General features: G+C 31.0%; 1 protein-coding gene across 1 annotated transcript in view; it reads left to right on the plus strand.

Moving 5' to 3' along the window:
* The window catches only part of LOC145312466 (sodium-dependent nutrient amino acid transporter 1-like), a 36527-nt gene extending 10368 nt beyond the window's left edge, over window positions 1–26159 (plus strand). Inside the window, exons 3-8 of the mRNA XM_080151724.1 lie at window positions 20211–20338; window positions 20934–21104; window positions 22238–22422; window positions 22818–23047; window positions 23437–23800; window positions 24563–26159. Of these exons, the coding sequence (XP_080007850.1) occupies window positions 20211–20338; window positions 20934–21104; window positions 22238–22422; window positions 22818–23047; window positions 23437–23800; window positions 24563–25501 (2017 nt within the window). The 3' untranslated portion in view covers window positions 25502–26159. The remainder of the gene's footprint in view (window positions 1–20210; window positions 20339–20933; window positions 21105–22237; window positions 22423–22817; window positions 23048–23436; window positions 23801–24562) is intronic.
* The last annotated feature ends 1163 nt before the right edge of the window (window positions 26160–27322 follow it).

The raw sequence follows: 27322 nt of genomic DNA on the forward strand, positions 1-27322 counted from the left end.
TTCACTTTTAAAGTAAATATTTCGTCTAATTTAATTTTTTACATCATAAAACTTTTTTCCTCAACAAAAAGTTTTAAATATAATTTGTGACAGCAAGTTTTTGATTATCATATTGGCTACCCCTCTGTCCGTGATATTTATTATTAGAATGATTGTGTATTTACAACAATAATAATTTTAATAATGGTCTGGTGGGAAGAAAGATGAAATTAATGTTTTCTATGTCAAGAAAAGAGGCTTGTTTCTTACTACGGAATTATATTGGAAGTTGAATAAAAAAGTGTTGCGTTTTAAATACTATTTTCAGAATAAGGTACTGTTTTTTTGTATATTTGTAATTTCCATAATAGACTCAACAATTCTTAAAACTAAAATAATACCAATTACAAATTTCTATAAAAATATTATACATTTTGTTTTACATTAAAAAAGTAACAGAAACTGGGAACAATGTGTACCAATAAAACAATACATTTGAGTATAGCATAATACATGTTTTTGAAATTAATCAGAAACTCATTTAATAAAAAGTCTCTTTATTTTGTTTGTAATTTTTTACAGCTTTTCTATCTTAAATTCCACTAAAATATGACTGTGACCTGTCTGTCTGTCCAAATCTTGTCAAAAAAAGGGAAAAAGTGACGCAATGTTACGTCAGATGGTTAACTTTAGAACTTCATAACTAGGGATAAAGGGATCATTCTTTTCAAATAAGATTTTTAAAAAAATTAAAGCAAAGAAAAAATCTTTAATAAATTTACAACCCTTTTATCCTCCGAGAAATAGCCACATATTATTTCAGGGAAAGATTAACTGTTAGTCTTTATCCCTATCCCTGAGGCTCTTAAAATAATATGTAATTTTAGTTGAATTATAGTAGAAAGAGTAAGATTTTGTCCATATGCAGCGTAGCAAGAATTTCAAAGAATTATCCATTAAAGTCTTCATAAGATAATGAAGATTTTTTTTATTTTCAGGTAATTTACACAAGAAAAGATGCAAGGATGGTATTTTTTTAGTAGCTAATTTATAACTTACTATGGCCTATTTAGGAACAAATCTACTTGTTTTATTGGTCGGTCTGTAAGCATCTTGGTTTCTATTAAACCTAAAAAGCTGATATTTTTATAAAGATTCTTGTCACCCATGTGCATCCACTCTATTATAATGTTTTGTTAGTCTGTCTCTTAGTCAGTCAGAGAGCCATTTCTACAAGGAAAATATGGTTTACACGACTACTTTTAAAGAAATATAATTAATTTTTTTTTATGGCCGTTAAGCATCCAATCTATAATTGCTTTGTCCATGTGTATGTCAATAATGCTAAACATTTATTATTTCTATCTATTAGTTGTTTAAAAATTAGAGCATTTTGCTAAATAATATTACAACAAGCGGACAATGTTGGAATAGATTTGCAAATAAACAAAAATATTATTTTGTATAGTTAAAAAAAATAAAAAAAATTTTTTTATAAAGATGATTCTTAGAAAAAAGTTAACAAAAAATATTTATAAAAGTAGAAGTAAGTTCGAAAATTGCAAAGCTACAACAAACACAGAACAAATTAAAAATGTATTACAGTTTTATTAAAAAGAACAGTATACTTGACTGGGGTATCTTCTGGCATATTTAGAAAATTGAGGTTTAAATGACCAATAGTCGAGTAATAACAATTGGCATAATTAAATTGTCTTTCATTTTGTGTATTATTTGAGCATACGCCGTATCAATACTAGCGGTTATCCCTCTATAGGCTTTTAGGGACACCAAAGGGTATTTTCTACGGGCGATTTCTCTTAAGAGGGTGATGGAACCCTCCCCCCAAAAGTTATAAATCTTCCCAGGACCTTTGAGAAGCTAATGTGGTATGGAGCTAATGTGGTTAGCGTGATCTTCCGTTACAGACACACAGACACAGGTCCTGTTACTTTATTATAAGGATACTTCTATTTTGTGAAAGAGCGAATATGACTCTTTCAGACAGACAAACTAACATACCCTTATTATAAAGTTACTGTGCTGCTAAAAACTAAAAGTAATGGAAGAGCATATTTGTACCAGCGCACAGCAGTTAGTAGGAAGTTGATGAATTTTAAAATCATTTTTTTTTATTGAAAAATTAATAAATAATATTTTTGGCAAGTAATTGGTATATTTTGTACATAAAATTTATACAATAACAAAATTTTAAAAAAATAGTTTAGAAGTTTAGAAAAATAATATATAGTAGTTAAAATGTACTGAAATATTTGACGAAGCGCAATCTGTACCACTTTTGATTCCGGTGAGGTCATAAAATAAGGGAGATGAGAGGTGAAGTGGGAAAGAAAACCCTTAAAAAAGACATGGAGAATCCTTCATTCTTATTACGTAACAGGTATCAAAAGTGGTACAGATTGGGCTTTGTCAAAAATGTCTTTACTTTGTGTATACACCAACATAAAGAAATTAATATATTTTCCAGTATGGCATCGAAACCGATTGATATCTGGTGGATAAGAACCGGTTCTCAGCCACATAAAAAAATCATGTATTTATCGTATATATCCAGTTTTCTACGAATTTATAAATGTACAACTTAAAATTAAAACCAGGTTTGTTATCCCGTGCTTTACATCTCGGGGCTAACAAATTGGTTTTAATCGCAAATAAATGTTTATTTTTATATCCGAAGGAATCTGTTTATAATACCATGTGATAAATAACTATCATCAAACTAATACTAAATTGTGACTGGTGCAAAAAGTAAAGACTAAATACTATATGTATATTTATAAAAGTCAACGTGGATTAATATCATAAATATTACTTGGAAAATTAAACAAAACAATTGTCTTTATTCGTGACTTTACAATTGAACAAATTAGTGTGATTATTAAAATATTTGCATAGTGTTTCATATTCGCAATAACACACAATAAAATATAGATTAGTAATGTGTCTGTTACGAAAGTTGTATATTTAGAATGGGTAGGTATATTGCACTGAAAAGTTTTAGAACTACATTATCTTATTCGTTGCCTACAAACTTTGAGAACTTAATTTTGTTTTGAGTTTCAATTTAATCGTCCATTGGCTTATCCCTTAACCCTTCCCTGTCGGGGGAAGGCGTCAAACCGACCCCCACACTCTACGTTTTTTTCTGTCTCATTTTCTGTGTGTGAAAGATAGAGGGCTATAACTAATTGACTTTTTAAATATTGGTCTGACACAAAACTGAGATTTTGATTTTTGGGTAGATTTTTTTTATTGTAATGCTGTTATGTTTTAATAGCGTGATATCAATGCAGAAGTCAAGCCACAACTAATAAATTATTTGACCTCTTGAGTCCTCAACTTTTATTTCCCAGTTGAGAAGTTGTATCTATCCTGCGCCCAAATTGTCAATCAATCAATTCAAAGTTTTCTGATGGTCACATAATTCAAAATTTACTTGTTCATGATTTTAAAGATATGATATATTTATATTATATTTATTACATGTTAAGAACAACAGAGAGCAATTTTTGCTTATTTGGTAAAGAGATTGCTTACTATTTCCAAAAGATGCGTAGATACCTCTTTTGATAAGATAATTAACCTACCATTTACAACTTCCCTGGAAAACCAAATTAGACCGGCAATTTTTAGGATCATTTGCTATAGATGAAATGCATTTATTACTTTATATTTCTGGATTGTATCCAAATCAGTTATTTTTTATTTGCATTCTAAAAGAGTAGGTATGTATCTAATACTCTTTTCATTCATTGATCAATAAAATCTAATTTTGGATAAGTTTCTTCAAGGAATTGGATTATAATTTTTTTTAATCAATAATTTTTTTATAAACATGAGAGAGCATATTTTTACGAAATAAGATACTCGTAAGATTTGTTGGTTTTATATACTATATTATGGAATAAATGTTAGATAATTAATAGTCTTAAAATTCCATTTAAAACTTAAGAATATGTTCTCTCTTTTTTTTTGAATAATAATCTTTGTTTGAAAATAGTTTTCTTTTCCAAATAAGTAGTCAACAAGTTATGTAATAATCTCCAAGAATAAATATCACTAGAAGGATCCGGTACCTTCCTTCGAATTGCCTATCAAGAACTGAACCCCCACCCTCTATTTTTTTAATAAAATAAAATAAAAAAGAGGGAAGGTGGAAGTTTCTTCAATTATCTAACCACTCCGTGTTGCCCTAACCCTGTGGTGCCCTAACTTGCGGTCCCCTAATCACCAATCCTAATCTATCATGGCATAAAGTAATGAACAAACAAATCACCATCCTTATTGTCAATATATTTGAAAATAACTGGGTTAGAGGGTGGAGATTCTGTCCTATTCTAGGCACTTTAAGAGAAACCACCAAGGATTCAATGTTTTTTCCTGTTTTGTGATAGATCTATACATGATTTACAATTTTGTGAATCTTAAATAGAAATAGACAAATTAAGCCTACAATTACACTAACCTACGATTAACAGTATGTCAACAAAATATAAACCAAGACTTCATACTAAGTACCATTTAGTATAATATGAACTAGTAAAGTAGCTTCTAAAATAACTTTTTTTTTTGGATAGTCATATTGTCATTGTAATGTTAACACTTAAAAACCAGTATATTCTAGCAAATTGAGAACATTTCTGAAGATTGTTTGTTTGCTAAAATTAGAATAAAAATTGTTCATAAGATTTTAAATTATAATAAAAATTAGATATTAAGTGGTATTCAGCAACTTATCTCATTTTATGTTCATTTGCAATCTATATTAAACAAATTCATTTTTCTATGCAACTCTATTTTCTTAATTAAGTTTAGATAAAATTAAAAAGTGTAAAAAATTAAGCTCTGAGTTTAAAGCTTTTTCAAATTTTGGATTTACAATTTGGTTGGTTAACTGAAAGAACCCAGTAAAAGTGTCGGACTGATTATGACGTAAAAAAAATAATTAGCCAATGAGAGGCCACTATAAATTTTACCATTGGTCAATAATGGCCTCTCATTGGCTAATTTTTTTTCCGTCCTAATCAGTCCGACACTATTACTGGGTTCTAACTGAAAACTTATTTGAGAAAAATATACAATGTCTTTTATCTTAATGTTGAAATTAAACTTGTTTTGCGTAACTGGACAAAGTGTCTCATAAATTAGCCAAGTTAGACTTCATAAAAATGAGGAAGATGAGAGGAGAAGTTGGAAAGAAAACCTCTAAAAAAAGATATGGATAATACCTCATTTTTATGACGTTGCATAGATGATTTTTAAGACACTTTGTCCAGTTACTTGTTTTGCTTAAGATTTTTCAACACACCTTTAGTAAGAAATCCATGATTTCCAGGAACTCATTACAAAGATGTTATTACAAATTTGTATAAAGTTTTTAAAAATTATATGATTATCTAGAGAGAAAAATATATTTTTTGGGCAACAGATTTTGTTTTTAAAATAGTCTGTTCGAATGATAATAATTAAGAAAAAATCCCCCTTTCAATAAAGAACAAAAGATAAATAGCTGATTTGATAAATGACAGATTTGCATGAACAGCCATATTACAAGTTGTTGTAATGGTATGACAATAGTCAGCAGCCACTCCTCAATAGTTTTTTTGTGTGGCCACTCTGCTGTCGTGGCAAATATGTTTACTTTGCATGGAAGGACGTGATATCCAGGGAAGGAGGGGACATTGGGCTGTTACGTTTTCTTATTCGTTGGCTTAACAACTTTTGGGACTTCTACTTAATTTTCAATCTTCAATCTAGTTTTAGTTTATAATTACTTAGATGTACGCAAATATATTAATGGATTAATGTATTAATGTATTATACCTTAAATTACTAGAGTTTTGAGAAATCTATTCTTTGAATATGTTTACTTTTTGTAATTGCGATGAATAAACAAGAATGACAATCCAAATAGTTAGGCGGATATATATACTATAGTATGTACTATTAATTTTTGAAATTCCTAAATAAACACCATTAAAACAAGGATGACAACATCCATAAAAGCGAAGCACTTAAACAGTAGGACAAACGGACATTAACACTTATATAGTGTCAGAACTGAATAATCATAATATAAATGTATAAGAGTCAAAGCAAAATTGTAAGTAAAATGTGTTGAAAAACTGCTTGATTCAGGATAATGTTTATGGACATACTTACATTTCTAGGACTTGATTATAGAGTTGCTTCGCTTATTACATTATACTTTGTTGTCCCAAGAATCAATATACCAAAAATCAGATCAATCGGATGATTAGATCACATAAAAATTTGTTGTTAAAAAAGTTAAAAAATCAACATGTTTAAAATGGACGTACGGACATTTTGGTGATGATTATAGAGTTGCTACGCTTTCTAAATCGTACCTAACTATTAAAGGAATCACCATGCAAAATTTGAAATCGATAGGACAATTCTAACATGCCTAAATTAACGAAAAAAGCTATCCGTTACGGACGTACGGACGTACGGACGTACGGACGGACGGACGGACCGACCCTAATTATAGAAAAGCTTCGCTTTTAAAAAGGACTTAACCATTATTCAATTCCAATTAATCACCTTTGAATATCTGAAATGTATACGTTTAGTTTAAATGTCATTAAATGCTCTTTCTAATTCCATGCTTAAAATAAGAGAAAACTTAGCAAAGCTTCCCGTTCGAAATATGAGTTCGTCTGTCTGTAAGAAACGCTATTTTCTCTAGGCGGCTATTTGAGATAGAAGATTTTTCTGTGTTTCGTCATTGATGAATGTTGAATTGTTCTTCATGAAAAAAAAAAAGGAAATAAATAAATAAAAGTAATGATATGAAAAGTAATTGCGTTTAAAATTGTCGTGTTTCTGTATTTGTGGTAAAAATTTGGGTTGTTCATGGAATGTAACCTAAGTTTTTACTTTTTACTTTAACACATGTTAAAATTATTTATTTGGATTTGTGGTTGTGCAATGAAGTTAGGTCAACTGTGTAGTATTTTATTTGATTCTAGAAAAGACATAATTCTTCTAGCTTCTTTTTCTTTGTTGTCTTGTTACAACACCACAAAACTAAATAATTTCCTGTCAATTGAAAACAAATTGACCCTTTACCCTGAATTAGTTTGAATTAGCAAAACATCAAAAGAAATTTGTCAAATTCTTCTTTTTTTTTTATAGAAAAGTCAAATTTTTTCGATTTTCTTTATACATCTTTTCGCAAAAAGCTTAACCCTTAACGGTCGGTGGGGGGGGGGGGGGGCTTTGAAAGCCCCCCTCCCATTTTTTCTATCTCATTTTCTGTGTGTGAAAGATAAAGAGCCCAAACTGCGTGACTTTTTAAGAATGGGTATGACACATAACTGAGAGTTGGAATGTTTTGAATATCTTCTTCCTGGCGGGCACAGGATGCCAGCAAACCTGGCAGGGTCATCCAGGTAAAGAGCAAAAATATTTTTTGACTTAAACAAAGCATTTTATCTGACCAAAATACTGAAATATTCTCTAGTAGTACCTCATTATATTAAATACAGGTGTTTAAGTCAATTTAAGGTTCCAGGTATGATCCTGCAGGTCCTGATTCTCTAGGTCTCCAGATATCTTTAAAAGGCTCCTGTGGCCGCAATTTTTTACTTAGAGACTTCAAATTTTAAACTTAAGAATTTCTTACATGTCTAGTTCTACATAACATATTAAAATTTCATAAAGAAAGATCCGCAGCCGTTTTCCCGCCGACCGACGACTGCGGCCGCTGAAATTAATATTTTGATATTTCTAATATAAAATTTACACAAGGATAAACATTGTCTGCAAAAAAAATTTCTTCTAGCTTCAAAAATAAGAAAATTACAGCCGTTTGAAATTTTTAAGTAAAAAAGGACCTAAAACAAAGGTTTTAAATAAAAGGAAAGAAGGAATCAAAAATTGACTTTGACTTACAAAAGGTCGGAAATTCATCATAAAAATTTTTTTAGCCTTCTAGCTCTAATAGGGGGGGGGGGGCATTGAACGCCCCCCCCCCCGATTGATTAAGGTGCGGCAAGGGGCCCGACTGTTAAGGGTTAATTTACCAAAAAACGTTATATAAGAATATACAGAATATTCAAAGAATAAGGTTCCACAAGGTTAAGGTAATTGGGAGGGCAAGTAACAAGATTTAAATATCAATTATTTGGGGTATTAGTTACTGTTATTGAAAATTAGAATCGAAAGGACAGATTCAGATTTCAGTAAAATCTAGCTTATAGAGCCTGCCTTGTTTACTTATAACAGAAAAGCTCCAATTCTAAAAGTGTACTTGATTATTAACTGTACTTTTATATAAAAAAGTAGTATAGATATATAGATAGAAAATATCAAATATCTCCTTAATTTACAGACATAGTATCTTATTTTATGTTGCTAACAATATACAAATAAAACATTAGACAGGTTTAAACAAACTTTTAGATTATTTTATCCAGATATTACTAAAATACTAAAAGCGTTATTTTATAAGTATAGGACCCAAAATTTATTTCTATTTTATTCCCTCTACTGTAACTACTCTCTTCTTGCTGATGGGTGGTGGGTTCTAGTCTCATCACGAACTGTAACCTCCACTGTTATTGTCAAATTTAAATGGTCTCATTAATAATACCATATTGCTTGATTATTATTTCTTATTTTGTATTAAAACTTTTGTATAAACCCTTTGTATATAAGAGGTGTAATTTGTTTATTGTCATTGGGTTTTAAAGACCAATGTCTTATCTCTTTAGATCTCTAAGACTGCGAGATAAAAGATCATTAATCTAAAATTTGATGTTCTTTAAATTGTTTAAATTGTTGAATCATATCTAATAAAAAGTTTGGCCTTAATCAATTTGTAAAATTACTGACTTTCTCTTAGAATTATATTTATTGTTGCTGCGCTACCTATGAACATGAAAATAGTAAAAAGTTTGTGTTAAAACCAAGGATGGTTTATCTTAACTTTCCTTTATATGTGTAAATTAATGTTTACTTTCACTGTTTAACTTTCGGCAGACACAAAAACAACAAAAATTTAGCAAGACCGCAAAATCATTTTTTCAGATACTTCAAATAACTCATTTATTAGGTCAGATTTGATTAATGGTTCCCGTAAGTCATATTCTTATGTTAAAGTAAAAGGATGTGCATCTGTCTGTTTGTACTAAAGGATCTCACTAACCACCGAACCGATATGATTCTCCCTTATAATGTAGCTTTTCATAGGTATGTTATGACTATTTTTGGAGGGGGTACCACCACCCGCCCAAAAGAAATCACCGCCCCTTTTAAATAAAATGAATGAGTATGTAAAAGGATGTGCATCTGTCTGTTTGTACTAAAGGATCTCACTAACCACCGAACCGATATGATTCTCCCTTATAATGTAGCTTTTCATAGGTATGTAATGACTATTTTTGGAGGGGGTACCACCACCCGCCCAAAAGAAATCACCGCCCCTTTTAAATAAAATGAATGAGTATATACTTATCATGGATATTTACTATATTCAAGCCATGTATTTTATTTTCAACATAGTAACACCTGCTTTTTTCATTCTTAAAGTAAACATCTCATTTTTGTGTTATATACATACATATCATTTGTTAGATAATAAATATGCTTTTATTTAAGTAGGAGGGAGTTTGAAAGGAAAAAAATTTACAGTATAATGTTTAAAAAGTTTTAATGTACCTAAATTGTCCTATGTATTGATTTTAAAAGATTTCCTAAACTAATTTATCTTTAACAAAGAATTAAATACAAAAAATTATTTTTTTTAACGTTAAATATTTTTATAGGTTGTGTGTTTATTTTTTATTCAATATAAAAAAAATAATATAAATCGATTTTTTCTTTAAGCAGTTAAATTAAAAATCAAATTATCATTGATTTTTATTAGTAGATTTAAGAATTTATTTTCAATCAAATATGATTTTCATTATAGTTTTGTAATTTTTTTTTTATTTTGGAATGATAAATTTAACTTGAAAATAATTTTGACATCCTTTGTAACCCAGGGCGACAGGACTTTTTGTGTGTTTTTACACATAGCCTTGTCACTTTATAAAAGTACAGCTACTCTATAAATAATATTTTTAAAAGCGAAGCTTTTCAATAATTAGGCTCGGTCCGTCCGTCCGGAACGGACAGCTTTTTTCGTTAATTTTGGCATTTTAGAATTGTCCTATTGATTTCAAACTTTGCATTGTGATTTATGTAGCAGCTATCATTACCAGAATGTTCCTACGTCCATTTTAAACATGTTGATTTTTTACTTTTTTAACAACAAATTTTTATGTGATCTAATTATCCGATTGATCTGAATTTCGGTATACTGATTCCTGGGACAACAATGTACAATATCATAAGCGAAGCAACTCTATAGTAAAGTCCTAAAAATGTAAGTATGTGCATAAGCATTATTATGTATCAAGCAGTCTTTCAACAAATTTACTTACAATTTTGCTTCGACTCTTATAAATATATATTCTGATTATTCAGTTCTGACACTTTCCAAGTGTTGATGTCCGTTTGACCTACTGTTTTTGTGCTACGCTTTTATGGATGTTGTCATCTTTGTTTACTTTCTATTTTAATAAATTTAACTTTCCAATGCCAGATATAATCAAATAATGTCAATAATTAAAATCTTATTCGTTGTTAATCATTTTCTATCTTATCTATTTTAAGACATTCATGTTTTGCTCTTACAGACCAACTGTAAATTAAGATGGTTTTGCTATTTGTTAAATATCATTCTCTTTATATTACTAGCGGCTACGATCCTAGAGGCCTCTAGGAGCACTTGAAGGGGAGGAGTTGAATTCTATAACCAAATTGAGATTAAAAAAAAAATGTTTTTTGGTTGGGAGAATTTCTAGGAACGATTTCTCTCAAGAGGGTGGTGGTACCCTCCCCCAAATTAAGTATAAACCTTCAATGAACCTATGAAAAGCTACCCAGTAAAGGAGAACCTTACCGATTCAGTGGTTAGTGGGATCCTTTGGTACAGATAAACATCCTGTTACTTTATTATAAGGATTTTCAGCAAAAACATCCATTTTTGTGAGAAACATTTAAAATTTATAAATAGATTACAAATTATAAACCTTAGAATTTATTTATCTTACATATATTCATTTATGATAAGCACATAAAAATTTGAAACTAAGAAATACGAGTATGTAATAATAAACAGAATAATTTACAGTCCAATGTCCCCTTTCTCCCTGACAATAGTCCTTAAGAACCAAAGCATCTAATCAATCCATCAGATTTGAAGAAATTCCGAGTGATTATGTGATCATTATATCATTTCCATGGTTTATTATTTATAGATGGATACTTATTACAAGGATGATAATAAACATTAGAACATTAGAAGCAGAGCTGAAATATATTTATTTATGAATCATTTCTAATGTCTATTATTACTGATGGGAAAATTAAGAAAATAATGATATGAGAAGTAAATATATCTATTAGTAATAAATATAGCTTGCTCTATTAGTAATAATTATAGCTTGCAATCATAACACTTTTAAAAAATGTGTTTATTACTTATTATGCAGAAAAAAATGTTTGTCCTAAAAATGATTGTATTAGCCAGTGGATGGTAGTTATCTCTTACAAATTTTATATTTGTTTCGGTCGGAATCATCTTGAGAAACTAGTAGTTACCAAACAAAACAAATTAAAGCGTGGCTGCGCTACAATTATCATTTTCCCTTAACCTTGAAGCAATTAGCGGGGCAGTGGTAATCAGAAAAAGAGGGACACGTGAGAAAAAAATAAATCTTTGTTCCTAAAGAGTAATATAACAGTCGAGAAACAGGGTCTAGGAGATAACAATAAACTGTAACACTAACTAAGAATTATTTTTGATAACCTTATCTATCCTTGGTTACGCATATGGGATATGGAAAGATTTATGGAGATTTAAATTCATTTAAATTAAGTAATATTTGTGTGTAAAATTAAACTTCATAACCTTCATAACTTTTACCTAAACTAACTTAATTTTTTTTAGTTGAAAAAAGGGAGTAAATAAAACATGAGAAGTATAACAAGTCTCTATATATCTTAAATTTAATAAAATTTTAGATTAACGTTCCATGTTTTAATTAGCATTACGCACAGAAAACACAGGAAAACAAAACTAAACGATGTTTAAAGAATTACATAATAACATAAACCAATAAGTTGACTTGTATGTTTAAAAGGCTTGTATCCATTTCCATTATGTCTCTTTTATAAAGCGTTGTACTGACGGTGGACGGACCGACCGTAAATGTAAAAAAACATTGCTTTAAAAAAAATATCTATAATAATAATGTTTTTTTTTTCTATTTGTAGGTATGTAATTTGAACAAATGTATAAGAACCAATGAATATTTTCTAGTTACAGAGTAGTTTCCCTTCTCAACTCATTTTACAGTATGCATATAGTAATCATGTCGCTAAGAATACATTCTATAAGATGAATTTGTTTTTAACTTTTTATTCAAATCCTACTTTAAACCTAAAGATTATGCAGATTAGGAAAGAAGGTTCAGGTGCCATTGAAAATGCAAACAATATGTTGTATACCCTACTATATAAAGTTGTAAGGTTTTTTGTCTTTAGATTAAGATTTCGAGAACTTTTGAACCCTAGGAGTTTTAGGGATTGTTTTAGGATATATTTTATTTTATTTGTTTGGAGTGGATTTATACTATTTTTGTACCCAATCCCTTTCGAATACTGAGACCCTAGCTGCTAGGGGCACAGTCTATATTCTCTAATACATATATCGGATGTAAAATATGTTGTAAAAAGCTGAACATGATTTTTATGAATCTAGGGGTGATTTTAGGCTTTAGTCCAGGAACTTGAAGATGATCTTTTCTATATTCTTTAATGAACCAGCACAAAAAGGTTACTGTATATGAACCAAATAAAGTATACCTTCCAAAAAATACACTCTTGCAAATGCACCATTTCAAAGTCCTACTTAAGATTTATGACTTTAAACCCAAAACCTTTCCTCCGACTAAAACAAGAATTTTCACTTTGGGCTAGTTAACCTTTGCTACTGAAACATATTGTGGCATGCATTAAAATTTTAATCAGAAATCTGCAACGTAATAAAGTGTTATGCAAAGCATTATATTTAAAAGCCAAATTAGGTGAACACCCAGTAGTTAACCAGTATAGCCACTCTATATCTTTACTATTTTGTACATTGGATTGTAAGTATTATGGTCAGGTACTGAATTGGGGCAATTTCTGCATGTTTATGTCTTAGACAAAGGTTGAGGCACTTATTATGCAAACTTTTGGTACTTTACAAGACATACAATATGTAAATTTCTTGGAAAGCTTTCTGACAAAATTTTCATGCACTTCAGTCAGCAAGATTATTCTTTTTTGTCTGCAAGCTTGGTGTTTTTAAAATGATTAAAGTTTATGTGCAACAACTGGTAGAATACTATTGTCTCATTAAGATTCGTATCATCAAACCAAAATTGCAAATATAAAATAAAATGCTGGTTAGATTTTGGGTCAAGGGATGGATATGTTATGAGAAAAAAACAATTCTTGTCATATACCTACTCTGAAGGCATAAACAAGATTTGTAATAATTTAGTTTTGAAATCTGTTTTAGGAAGGTACCACAAGAAAATATAATATACTAATATTGCCAAATCTAAGATTATAAAAAGTACAATATTTAGCCCAATTACTTGTCCTATAACCCTTTTTTAGGGCCGCTACCTCACATTTTTCTCATTAATCTACATAGCCATTAAATTTTGTTTCCATAGAGCTTTAAAAACATGCAAAATAGTAAGGTTACAGACCATCAAAGGCCAAAACTCTTCTGTAATACAAAATTTTAAAAGAATTATGAAACCAATTTAAATAAATTGCATTCTTAGGGCAAGGTCATAGATTACATTTTCGCAAAAGTTGATTTTCTTGTCTGTCGCACACACAAATTCATGAAAACTTAAATTATCAATTAAATGTTGGGTGATATCAAGCTATTTATCAGAAATAAAATTTTAATTTCATTAAGAAAAAAGCTGGTTTGTCCCCAAAGTGCCTTGTTAAGAACAGAACCTCCTACCTTTTTTTTAATTTGGAAATGAAGGGAAGAAGGGTATCTTTTTGTTTGTTTGTTTTTTACTTTGGGTTAAGTTAGTTTTTGGGTACTGGGAGGTCCCACAGGGATTAGATACCCTCCCCCCCACCCTCTCTTTATAAATTTTTTGCAAGGATGGGTTATAGCACTCGGGCGTCATTAAGTTTAAAGTACAAAGAGGGAGAGAGTATTGACTAAACTACAAAATTATTTTTAACATTAATAAACTTTCGTTAAAACTGTCACCCATTTTCCCACTCGGAGTCCCTTATTTAAGAACCATATAAAAAGTTTTTGTATAGAAGATAAAGCCAAAAGAAAAGCATTAAAAGAATTAACTCGATCTAAATTTTAGAATTTAGGTTTTTTCTTCAAAGATACCTAAAAGAGACCTAAGAAAATTATTATGATTGTATGAATAATCATCCCACAAACGTCTTTTGTCACCCTCAAAAACAAAATTGTTAGATACTTATTTTTAACCTGAAAATGATATATGTTTATCTAAATGAAATTTGTCTAACAAAAAAAGAAACGTGCAAATGTATAAAATGTAGATTCTAAAGCAAAAAAGATACAAATATTCACATCATACTTTTAGGCTAGAAAAGGTTTGAAGTATTGTGTCATGCATAAGTGACTAATGTTTTTAAAATCCGCCAAAAGTTTGTTTAAATAAATAGTCATGAGTAAACAAAATGTTGGTTAAACATGTCACAATGGGTCAGGGTAAGTAAACTGGTCATAATTAGTTTGAACACATTGCGATGAAAAATTTTATCAGCTAAATATTATTGGCTCATTGACCTCTTTGACTTCAAATTTTAAACTAAAGATTATTTAACAAGTCTACATGACATATTTCATAAAAATTTGACGCCGTTATCCCGCCGTCTGCAGTGGCTGGCTGATGCTATGTACAGCACCTGCCGCACCTATAACAGAAGATGTACATAAAAATAGTCATAATTAAAAAAGAACAAAAAAACAAAGGTCGTAATACAAAAGGGTGAAGGAATCAAAATATGACTTTAAGTAACAAATAGTCTAAAATTCATCAAATTAACACCTATCCAACTAATTTAATACGTATAAGTATCGCTAAAATATTAGGAAACTTAAAATACTTATTTATCAAAAAGAATATGTAAGACAAATAATGTCCCTATGTGTATTGCATATGTATTTGCGGAACCCGATCACCTTGAAACTTACAGAATACAAAATGAACACAATTTGTTTTACAAATATGTACATTGAAAAAACAAAGTACAAAAATAAAGGCTAGATACAGAGTATCAAAATTGGGACACATTAGTTTAAGTAAAACTGGTTTGCCTCAATTTTCTTTAGTTCACTGGAAATATTATTATGGAGACACAATGAATTGTATTGGTAACTTGTTTAGTATAACCTAATGTAGTTATTAGCAAGACATAAATTCACAGGCCCTGTCTGTAGAACAGTAAGGCAGTTTTGGACTTTTAGGAATATTAGTTTTATTGATGCTGTCTAAAATGGTGCAAAAAATAGGGACAAATTTCAAATTGTTTTGGCGTGTGACGTCATACCCCCATCTCTTTTCTAGGGGGTTTCTTTCCTCCTTCCCTTTTCTTTCCCCTCACTTGTAAATAAACAGCCCTGTCAAATCAATTTGAAATTTGTCCCCATTTGTTGCACCATTTTAGACAGCATCGTTTTATTCTGCCCTTGTACTACTTAAAGGCTTCCACCAAATATATCCAAATGTAGAATTTTCTTATTAAGCTCTTTTATAAGACTGTCTTTCTGTTTGATTAAGCGCAGTACATATGACAAAACAACAGTGTTACCATCTTACTTAACCACCACAGGCTTCTTTTTTCTACAATTCATGGTGGAGTAACTTTTTATAACCAGCATAATATACAATAACCTACAGAAGATACAGACAAGTTAAACAATTAAACATTGCGTCATTCTAATTTGAATTATCCTATTTTATAAAGATAGTTGCTGTGCTCTTAGCATCTAGGGCCCTAGTATTTGAAGTTTAAAGAAGAGCATACAAATAGTCTAAAACCATCCCAAAACTTAAATTTGAAATCAAAAGAGCCTAAAATCACTACAAGACCTATGTAAAGCTTACCTAAAACAGAGAACCGGACCGGTTCCGAAGTTATTGAATTCTTAGGCTATAGACAAAAAAACATTACTACTTTATAAATTAGGATTACATGTTTTTGTCCGGTAGGATCACTCTAAGCATGAAACCAATTTAGTTTTACATTTTATGGAAGCTTCAATTATGCCCTGAGATAGTTTTAGGCTATTCTATTTGCAAAGTAAAGCCTTGAGTTGTTTTAGGTATTTTATCAACCATCATTGGCTAATAGGAATTATAAAGTAGCTACGCTATTAATAATGATATGTCTATTTGTTTGTTTTTCCATATAAATATTTAGTTTTATACTGTATTCAAGAATGGTGCTGAAATAACTACAGCTTCTTAATAATCTTCTGTCTATCCATTTTAGTTAACATATTCCTAACTTACACAGACGCATAAACACAATATACGCAAGCATATGAAAATTTATAAATAATCTAGTTACACTTTAAAGTCGATAAGCTTTTTTATAGCTCAAGTTTTTCCGTCCATTTATCTAAAAATGAAGAATTCGTAGCTTTTGTGATTTTAATTAAATATTTAAACATTATCAAACATAAAACATTTATTTTGTTAGGTTTCTTTTAGAAATTGCAATTCGTGTTTGTAGTATAGCTTCTGTACTCAGGACAAAAAAATGCTATACTGATTTAACTATCATTCCTGCATAAGCTTAAAAAACATGTTTTTTTTTAGATATTACTGTGCTATTGAATAATATAGCTATCCTTGTTAAAAGTATTAAACATAAAATAATTATTATATATTATGCAATAGTTTTGAAAATTATGAGAAAATATGACTTAAGTGTATTTGTGTAATTGTATGGGGAAAAGGATCACAAAAATATTTGTTGGCAATGATGCTTTTCACCCTCTCCGCTATCATACATTCTTTTTGTCATGTTTTACTTATTTCGTCTATCCTATATGACAAAATTTTACCTTACTTTGGAATTCTCGACCTCGCCCCCCCCCCCTTGTTTTCAATTTTGAACCTAACCTAACACATTCCTTGCACTAATATAATGAAATTATAATTCTTAATTTACAATTAGTTTATTTTTCCCTATTTCTAAGTTAATATGTTTGTATGGTATGTAATAGCAATTAAGTTGGTAAAAACAATTTCATTTTTTATAATTATGCATTTTACAACAACATTTTTCAATATAAGATTCTGAAAATTGTAAAGAATGCTTTAAAGGCATTTTTTTTCCTTGAATAATATGAGGATTCCTCTAACAATAATACGTACTCGTAAAATGTAGGAGTAAATTCAAATTCTAAGATAATAGAATTATCCTTAATTTTAGTTATTAGTCTAGATAACCACTTTAAAAAAATGTTTATTTATTCGCTTGTATAAGTGTTCTCATCCTTGTTTAAAAAAATAGCATTAACAATTTTGGATCATTCAAAAAAACGAAGTAGCGGGTTACGTCGTATTTTTACAAAAGCTTTTATCCTATTTTTAGCCACTGCGGGGTGCTTTAACTTGCGGGGCAATCATTAACATTTACATAACCTAACAAAAGTTACTGTGAAAATTCGAAGATACCCACTACTTCGTTTTCCTTCCATTTTCAACATTTTTAATTGTTAGTCTGTTAGCCCTACCAGCATTCAACCACAAATGCCTAACATATAAAAATATTTTTTTTATCTCTTCTCTTTGCTATTTATAATATTCATTTTCTAGACTTAAGTAAACTTTTTCAATCACCTGATATTTTATGCATTGTTTATATTCAAACATTATGTAAAGCTTTTGATTTAAGATTAGGAGAAAAAAATGAATTCTTCTTGTATTTAGATAGAAAATAAAAATTCAAATCTTTTTATTGATATTTTAATTTCACCAAAAAGAAGAGCGATAGATTAGACAAGGACTATAATAGGCATAATAATAATGGGTTTAAATTATAATTTGGTTAATAAAAAAACACTTTATTTAAAGCATGGAATGGTGGATTTTTACGAGTTTCTGCAAAAAAAACTTTAAATAAATATAACGGTATAGTATCACGAATCTTTTATAAGAGAATATCTTGGATATTGTTATAATAACTCGTATAAATCAGATGTAAACTTTTTATGTAAATAATTAGACAAATAAAGAATCAAATAATAATAACAATAAACGAATCTAAAAATAGACCAACAAATAATGCCCTCCTCCCTTCTCTAATCTTGATGTAACGTATACCTTTGTCATGTAGCTTGGATATAAGTTCTAGAGAAGATACGCTCTATTGTCAAGGAGATAATATTAAGACGAGAAAACATATGAGGCGTAAAAATCTATTCATTACTCTTTTTTACAAAATACTTTAATAATAGTGAAAACTGCACTTTGAGCTCTATGCCTGTGTACGTTTTTATAGCGTAGCATCTATTAAATTCAATTATGTCTCTAGTTTCGCTTTTACTATCTTTATCTGTATATGCAGCCCTTTCTGCTATTACTCTTAAATATTTAATTCTCACACCAGAAGTGACAGGGAAAGATAATTTCTCGTATTCATTCGAATCCGGTGGATAGGAACCGGTTCTCATCCATACGAAAAAAACTATGTTGATGCGATAAATAACTATTACCAACTTCAATTGTAAGTTTTCTAAATCAATGCATTACCCTTCTACATTTTAGTAACGTAGCTCCTTTATCCATCAGACAGTCACTAAGCCAGTGGGTCACTCCGTAACGTTATGGGATAAATTATATTTTATCTGCTGCTATGTAAGATAGATGTCTGAATTATTGTATGAAGACTTCATAAACTATTGAGCATCCAGTATGCATTCTACTTGGCCCGTTAGTCTGTTAGTAATGCTACAACTTATTAATATCGAGAAATATAAAAATGAATTTAAACAGAGTAAAACACTAGATTAAGAAAGGGTTAAATTACTGTATCTCCCCATCGCAATCACCTTGTGCAACCTTTTTGTTAAGTCATTGGAAATCAACCAATTAGCAGAAAATAATTTAGAAGCAGACGAAAGAGGTCTTTGAAAAATGAAGGGAGGTAGTTGTCTGTATATACATTTATACTATAGATCTGTGATTTAAACATCTACTCTTTATATCTCGATTTGTATTACCATCCACGAATTCTTCTGCTTTGATACCAAAGAGTGTTGTCATCCTTGTTTAGTTAAAGGACTGGTAGATTTTATAAAACTATAATAAATTAATAAAAGTAGTATCATTAATAAGAGTAGGTTTTTCTTTTACCGTTACTTACAAACAGACACTTGTTTATTGAGTACCCCCACTACTTTAATGCACCATGCTTAAAAATATCAAATTGATCTCTATAGAAATATTGATTTACATTTTTAAAAAATGGTTATAAAAAAGATTTCTTTTGAAAAGGTTAAATAGATTTTAGATAAAAATATTCATTAAAATATTGCGATTTAAACAGTTATCTATAATGTAAAAAAGTGTAACATTCTATCCAGTATCCGCTGGATTGAAACCGGTTCTCAGTTATACTGAAAAATAATGTATAGCATTGCATTACAAACAATTTTGCACGAATAAAAATAAAAATCATAAGATTAATACTAGTTTCGCTAGACTTCTGGTCCTAGGGTCTAACAAAACAAACAGAACTTATTCTTATAATTTTTCAATTTAATATCCGCGGAAAGTTGTCTATAATGCGATAAATAAATATTACAGTAGAGATCTATCTTAACCTATGCAAAGCAGTTTTTCTGCAAATATAATTAAGTTCCATTTACTTCCAGTGCAGTGGTGTGCACAGGACTTTGCCAGTGCGTGGGGCGTATTTCTTGGTAGGTGAACAAAGAGAAAGACGGGCATCTAAAAGGGTGATAAAAGGTTGCAGAATAAAAAGTGGGATAGTGAATACTTTTCGCTAGCCTACCTAAAATTTGAAAAAAAATCTTATCTTTGCCTTTATTTCAGACTGGCGGCTGAATCTGTAGACCTCGAGACAGAGACGGTGGGGGGAGGAGACGACCCCGAGGAGAGAGAGCACTGGGGCAACCAGTGGGAGTTCATCTTCTCTTGTGTTGGACTGTCCGTCGGTATAGGTAAGTGTATAGGAGAGGGAGAACTGGGGTAACCAGTGGGAGTTCATCTTCTTTTGTGTTGGACTGTCCGTCGGAATAGATAAGTGTGTATGATGGTTGTAAATGAGCTGCTTATCTGCAACAAGATTTGGTGTTTTACCTAAGATATCACCAACCTCAGTTCAATGAACAATTTCTCTTTTGTTAAATTAGAAAATAATTTTTAAAAGAGAAAAGTATTCATTTAATTCTCAATGTTAAGTTTTAATAAAAAGATTTACCATATTGCAGCAAAAAATGTTTACTTTTTGTTTTTATTAGCGGCTTCGCCTCTAGGGGCACATAAAGTGTTTTTTTTCTTCAATTTATGGTAAAGATTTAGATCAGATTTATAGCGATTTATCTTGGGAGGTAGTGGTACCCTGTATCATTATAGTTATAAACCTTCCCTATAAAAATTACCCTGTAAAATGGTTGAGCGGTTAGTGTGATCCGATATGACAAATATACTTTTACTTCATTATAAGGATTAATCATTATAAACAATTTCTTAACGAAAATAAAAGCCTTACTTAAATAGCCAGTAGCCTTCAAATAATGACATCTATAAATTTAGGTAACGTTTGGCGGTTCCCCACTCTGGCGTATGAGAACGGCGGCGGATCCTTCTTTATCGCCTACTTTGTACTGCTGCTGTTGATCGGGAAGCCTATGTACTACATGGAGCTGGTTCTAGGCCAGTTCTCACAGAAGGGTCCGGTCAGCGTTTGGAGTTTCTGCCCACTTGGTAGGTATAAAGGGGTTAGGGATATGTATATATTTTTATTTCTATAGTACAAAGTAGCTTTATGTCTGTCCGTCCATCTGTCGGTCCCTTAAGACCTCGGTAACCACTGAACCGATTGAATTATACTCTTAAGGGAATATACTGGTTCTGTGATGGTTTTAGGCTATTTTCTTGGGGGCTGGGACACCAACAACCCCACTTAAACTCCCCCCCCCCCCTATTTTGTTTTAAAATGTGGTGGTTGCAGCACCATAGGTACTTTTTTTTAAAATTTACCTCTTGGGGATAAAGCCCTTAGAGGCTAGGGGCGAAGCCGCTAGTACATATATAAAGTAGTAAGTCTTTTTTGTCTGAAGCTTAACCTTTCTACTACTTAGCCGAATGAGCTCTCAAGTTTGGGTAAGCTTTACATAGGCTCCAGGAAGATTTTTTACTAAACATTTTCATAAAAACTTAAACTTTAAATTTAAAGTTACATAATGTTTTGTTTTTATCAGACTATGAACTATTATCTTTTCTAATTAAACAATTTTACAAAAAAGTTATATAAACGATTAATTTTAAATTACTGACTAGGGAAGAGACAAAAATTGAAAATGTAAACAAGAAAAATATAAATTTGTAGTATTGAAAGTCTATAAAATACTTAGAGATAAAGCTGAAGTGTATAAAATCTGTTTTGTTTAGTGACTTAGTGAGGAATAAAAATATTATCTAACCATGTTGAAAGTTTCAATAAAGTCTATTATTTTATGTTTTAATAGGTTTATCAAATTAATAATTATATAACATTTTTCATTTTATCAAAATGTAATTTTATAAAACATTCTGTTCTATATTATGACAACTAATCCTGAAATCCATCCTCCCCCCCCCCCCTTCATATTTTAAATTGTAAAAAAAGTTGTTTCTAGCATTTGCGGTAAATTTTAATCCCTCGGGGGACATGCAAATATTGACTTTTCTAACGCTTGCTTAACCTATCCTAGCCTAGATTGACGTGTAAAAGATGTGGATATATTCTAAAAAAGAACTTAAAATGTGCAAAGCATTGACTTATTTAAAAAGGAAAGATAAAAGACACATTATTTCTACACCCTTAAAAAGTTGTCATCCTTGTTATTTATTTTTAGGTGTTGGAATTGGCGTGGCTCAGTGTATAGTCTCCATTATTGTGGCAATCTACTACAACGTTATCATGGCATATTGTTTATACTATATCTTCGCATCATTTCAGGCAGGTGTTTTCACAAAATTGTATTTTATTAAAACATCCCTCGCATTCTTGTTAATGGAAGATTGTGTTTTTTTTCAATTTGTATTACTTTTCATTTAAGTTAGCATATACAATTATTGATTTTATGGAATACTTAGCATGCTACAATGTCCTTTTTTAAATTTTTCTTTTGGGTTAGATTTTGAATTTAGTTTTAAATGATAATTTTAAAAAAGACATTGTTGTGTGAAATAAACCTTGAAGTAGCTAGCAGGTTTCGTCGTATTTTCACCATAGCTTTTGATATGCTATTTAAGGTTAAGTTAGCTAGATAAATGTTAATGATCGCCATGCAAGGTTAGAAAATAGGCCCCGCAGGAGCTATACATAGGAGAAAAGCAATTTTGAAAATACGACGAAAACCACTATTCCTTTTTCTTTCCATGATCTCAAGCCGTTATCAATCTGAACTCTTTGATCATTTATCTATGTTTTAGGCGGAGGTGCCATGGAGCAAATGCAGTAAAGACTGGTTCCAGGGAGTCGGAGCGGATGATCGCTGCTACACAGGCTTTAACGCATCATGCAAGCAGGCAACGGACGATGGTACTCTTGCAAACGAAACCTGCGAAACAGCATCGGAACAATTTTTCCGTCGCGCCGTTCTTGGTGTGCACGAGGCTGAGATAACAGAAGAAAGAGCAGAAAACGGAACGCTTTTATTTAGGTATATTTTTTTCAATTGTTTATTGAAAATATTTTTGCCTCTTAACGATGAATCAAAATTAAAGGGACTTATTTTGGAAATTATAACTTTGAAAGCTAATATTAATCGTTCAATCCTATTATATAAAGATTTTATCTGTAGTGAAGGAGCTCGCTAACCGCTGAACCGATAAAGTTCTCCTTTACAGTGAGACAACTTGTATGTCCAGAAAAGGTTTTTAAATATTTGTGGCGTAGGTAATGGTATCTTCTCATCACCCTCTTAAAAAAAGTTTTCTTTTATTTTTAAAACTCAAATTGAAAAGGGGTTGGGGTTAAGGCATTTATAAATCGCGTAAATGGATATCTATTAATTCTTTTCTTTTCTTCTCTGAATTAACATTTTTTTAGATATGCTCTGGCTGAGCTTGGCAACATTGGTGTCATCAAATGGGACATCACCCTATGCCTCCTTCTTTCATGGATCATCGTTTTTGCCTGCCTCGTCAAGGGTATCAAATCCAGTGGCAAGGTTGTCTACTTCACTGCCACCTTCCCCTACCTCCTCCTGATTGCCCTGCTCATCTATGGGTGTACCCTGGAAGGCGCGTTGGAGGGTGTTCGCGCCTTTTTCATCCCCAAAGCTTGGACTGGACCCAACACTTTGTCTGACCCGCAGGTCTGGCGGAAAGCTGCAGAACAGATGTTTTTCTCGCTGTCTGTTTCGTGGGGAGGACTTATCATGTTTGGTTCTTATAATAAGTTTGATCATAAGGTAATATTTTAAGGTTTCACCTAGATGTTAGGGGAGCATATGCTAATTATATCCTTATAATAAAGTAACAGGATGTCTATATGTGCGTGTGTTTTTGACTATGTGTTTTTACCGAAGGATCTCACTAACCGCTTAACCGATCGGGTTCTCCTTAACAGGGTAGCTTTTCATAGATCCCGTAAAGGTTTAAAACTATTCTGGGGGAGAGTGCCACAACCCTCCCAAGAGAAATCACAAAAAAATCTAATTTTTTTATTTTAACTTGAGACTTAAAAACAAACATTTAAAGTGCAACTAGAGGCCCATAGGGGGTGTAGCCGCTAGTTAGTTTTCAAGTAGTAGGTTTTTTTTTTATCAAAAATACTCGTGCTACATATATTGCTAGCGTATATGCTCCTTGAAAAATAGAAGGGGGGGGGGGGGCAGGCTGAGAGAAAAGTTGATACTCCACTCTAATTTTTAGTTTGAAATTGGAGATCTCAAGTTAAAGACAGACAGACAAGCATCCTGTTACTTTTATATAAGGATGAATGATACCAGTATTTAACGACTTGAACTTCTTTTGGGTAGTTGAGAAAAAAAATTATATTCTTTAATCTTACACCTTTAAAATTAATAATCATTTTAAATTATTATTATGAATTTAAAAAATGTTTTCTATTTTATCTTTACAGAGAAAATTATATCTATAATTAGAAGAGCACTGAAACTTTAAATTATGTTTATATTTACAAAAAAAAACAATATATTTTTATTTTTTAGGTACATATCACAGCCACCGTGATCTCTTCCCTTGATTTCGTGACCTCCATCATTTCCGGCGTCGTCATTTTCACCGTCCTGGGCACACTCAAGATTGAGGGCGGCTACGATGACATTTCTGACGTTGTCAAGAGCGGCCCCGGCCTCGCCTTTATCGCCTACCCTGAGGCGTTGTCCCGCCTCTGGGTGCCCCAACTTTGGTCAGTTATGTTCTTTTTCATGCTGTTCCTACTTGGATTAGACTCAGAGTTTGCTCTGCTTGAAACTGTTTTGACTGTAATCTACGATGGTCTACCTAAAACGAAGAGCTACAAGCCCATCATGGTGTTTATCATGTGTGCGTCATGCTTCCTGCTCAGCCTGCCCTGCGTGTCAAACTCTGGTACATATGTCTTCCAGATTATGGACGATTACGGCGGCGGAATGTCGGTTATGTGGATCGCTATTCTGGAGACAATGTTTATAATGTGGATCTATGGGGTGCGCAACTTTGCTGCGGATGTAGATTTTATGCTCAAGACACGTACATCCATTATTGTCAAGATTCTCTGGGTTCTTGATCCTATTTTGCTTAGCATTGTCCTTGGTATTTCCCTGTCCTCCTTCAATGCCCCAAGTACCCAAGATTCTGATGGCAAATTGGATTATCCTTTGTGGATTCATGGAGTTGGAATATTTTTGATCCTAATTGTCGTCGCTCAAATTCCTTTCTGGGCCATAGTGAACACAATTTATTATCTGGTTTCTCCCAGCAAGCGGATAGCCGACGTGGTACGGCCTACAGAAGAATGGGGACCCGGCGATAGACACGCCAGAAAAGAATACCTGGCCCTTAGATCACGCCATGCCCGGCCCATTCATGGTTATGAGAATCATATGATGTATACTGGTTATCCAGGTTATCTGTATCCAGGTTATCATCATAGTTATCATATGTAATACACAATGCAGGAGCTTTATAATTAGCAAACTTAGAACAAAATATCATCAAATGAGAAAACTGCTTTTTAAAACGAATCAATTATTCGACCTTTGATTAAAATATAAAACAGAAATTCTTATGACAGTGCGAGCTTCGAATTAGTGTGTATTTAGTGATGGACTTTCAAACATCTTTCTTAAGTCAAAGATACAAAAATTAAAAAGAGTATCCCGTGTGAATTATAAGTGAACCTAAAAACTTTACTAAAATCGAAGTAATAATTGCATTCAAAATAGTAAAGTATAAAACTAAGTTAATAATTAAATGAAAAATTATTGTAAGCTTATCAAAAAAGTAGTTACAAATATTTAAAAAATAAATTGCAATCTATTTAGACTTTGTATTACTTTATTTATTCAAAATGAAATTGTCTAAGCTAAGTTATATTATTTTTATAAATGCCTATATAGACAAATGTATAAACATAATTATACTTTTTAAGCAAACAAAAACCAGTGAATAGATTAAAATACAAAAAATATATTCTAATAACATTTGATTTTTAATGATTTTATAAATGTATAAAAATAAAAAAAAATAAATATTGTATTGTATCTATCTATGTACCTTTAAAGTATTTATTGTATGTACTATAAGAAAATAAAATGTGAATATGATTTGTTTTCATGTCGAAGTTGACAACCTTACATTGTGTATAAACGCTTGTCAATGAACATTGCCTATAACTAATGCTTTGTATTTTATGTTATTGTATTTTTAAAATGGAAGCTTTTCTATAATTAGGGTCGGTCCATCCGTCCGGGACAGTTAGAATTGTCTTATCGTTTTCAAACTCTGCATAATAGTTTTTTTTAACAATAAGGTACGATTTTGAAAAAGTAGTAACTCTAAAATCGTTACCAGAAAGTCCGTAAGTCCTTTCACAACATGCTGATTTTTTACTTTTTGACATCAAATTTTTTGTATGTTATAACTATTCTATTCATTGGATTTTCAAATGCTGTTTCCTATTTCAACAAGGTACAATGTTATACGCGAAGCTTCTTTAAATCGGTAAGTATCTCCTTAAACAGTATCCTGTATTTAAGCAGATTTGCAACAAATTTACTAAAGATTTTGTTTAAACTTATATACTTATATTCTGCTTATTAAGTTCTGACACTCTACAAGTGGTAATGTTTATTTTTCCTATTGTTTATGTATGTTTCATCTTTGTTTTAAAAATGCTTACTTTTAAGAATATGAAATTGAATTTTATGCAGGGGCATTGTTGGCGGCGAATTTTAGCTTGAAAAGGATTCAATTATTTGCTTCCAACCAAAAATAGTCACATAATGTTATGTTGTGTTTTGTTCATCATATTTTTATATTAAGAAAAATAAAAAAAAGCAAAAACGGTTTCTTTTTTGATAAAAGTTATTGTATTACCTTAAGTTTTATTATTGCTTTATTTGTTTTTAATCCGTTTATATAAGAAACCTAATGTTTGTCTAACTGAAAGATTTCGCTAATTGCTGAACTGATATGGTTCACCTTTACAATGAAGCTTCTGATAAGTCCAGGAATTATTTATAACTATTTGGTCGACCTCTCCCTCCACCTCAAGTCCCAAAGAGAATAAAGAAAATGAACTGAAGATTGTGAAACATATTTGATTGATAATTTTATACATTAATTGCATTCATTATCAGAGTTTTTAGTAGCGAAGCTACTCGATAATTAGAAAAGTCCGTCTGTCTGTCCGACAAAGTAGGGGAAACATTATTTTCTCGGCCCCTATAAAAGATAGAGTGCTGAAACTTTTTGTCAACAGTCTC

Source organism: Acartia tonsa, chromosome 2 (assembly GCF_053477335.1).
Source record: "Acartia tonsa isolate MP-2025a chromosome 2, ASM5347733v1, whole genome shotgun sequence".
Taxonomy (NCBI): domain Eukaryota; kingdom Metazoa; phylum Arthropoda; class Copepoda; order Calanoida; family Acartiidae; genus Acartia; species Acartia tonsa.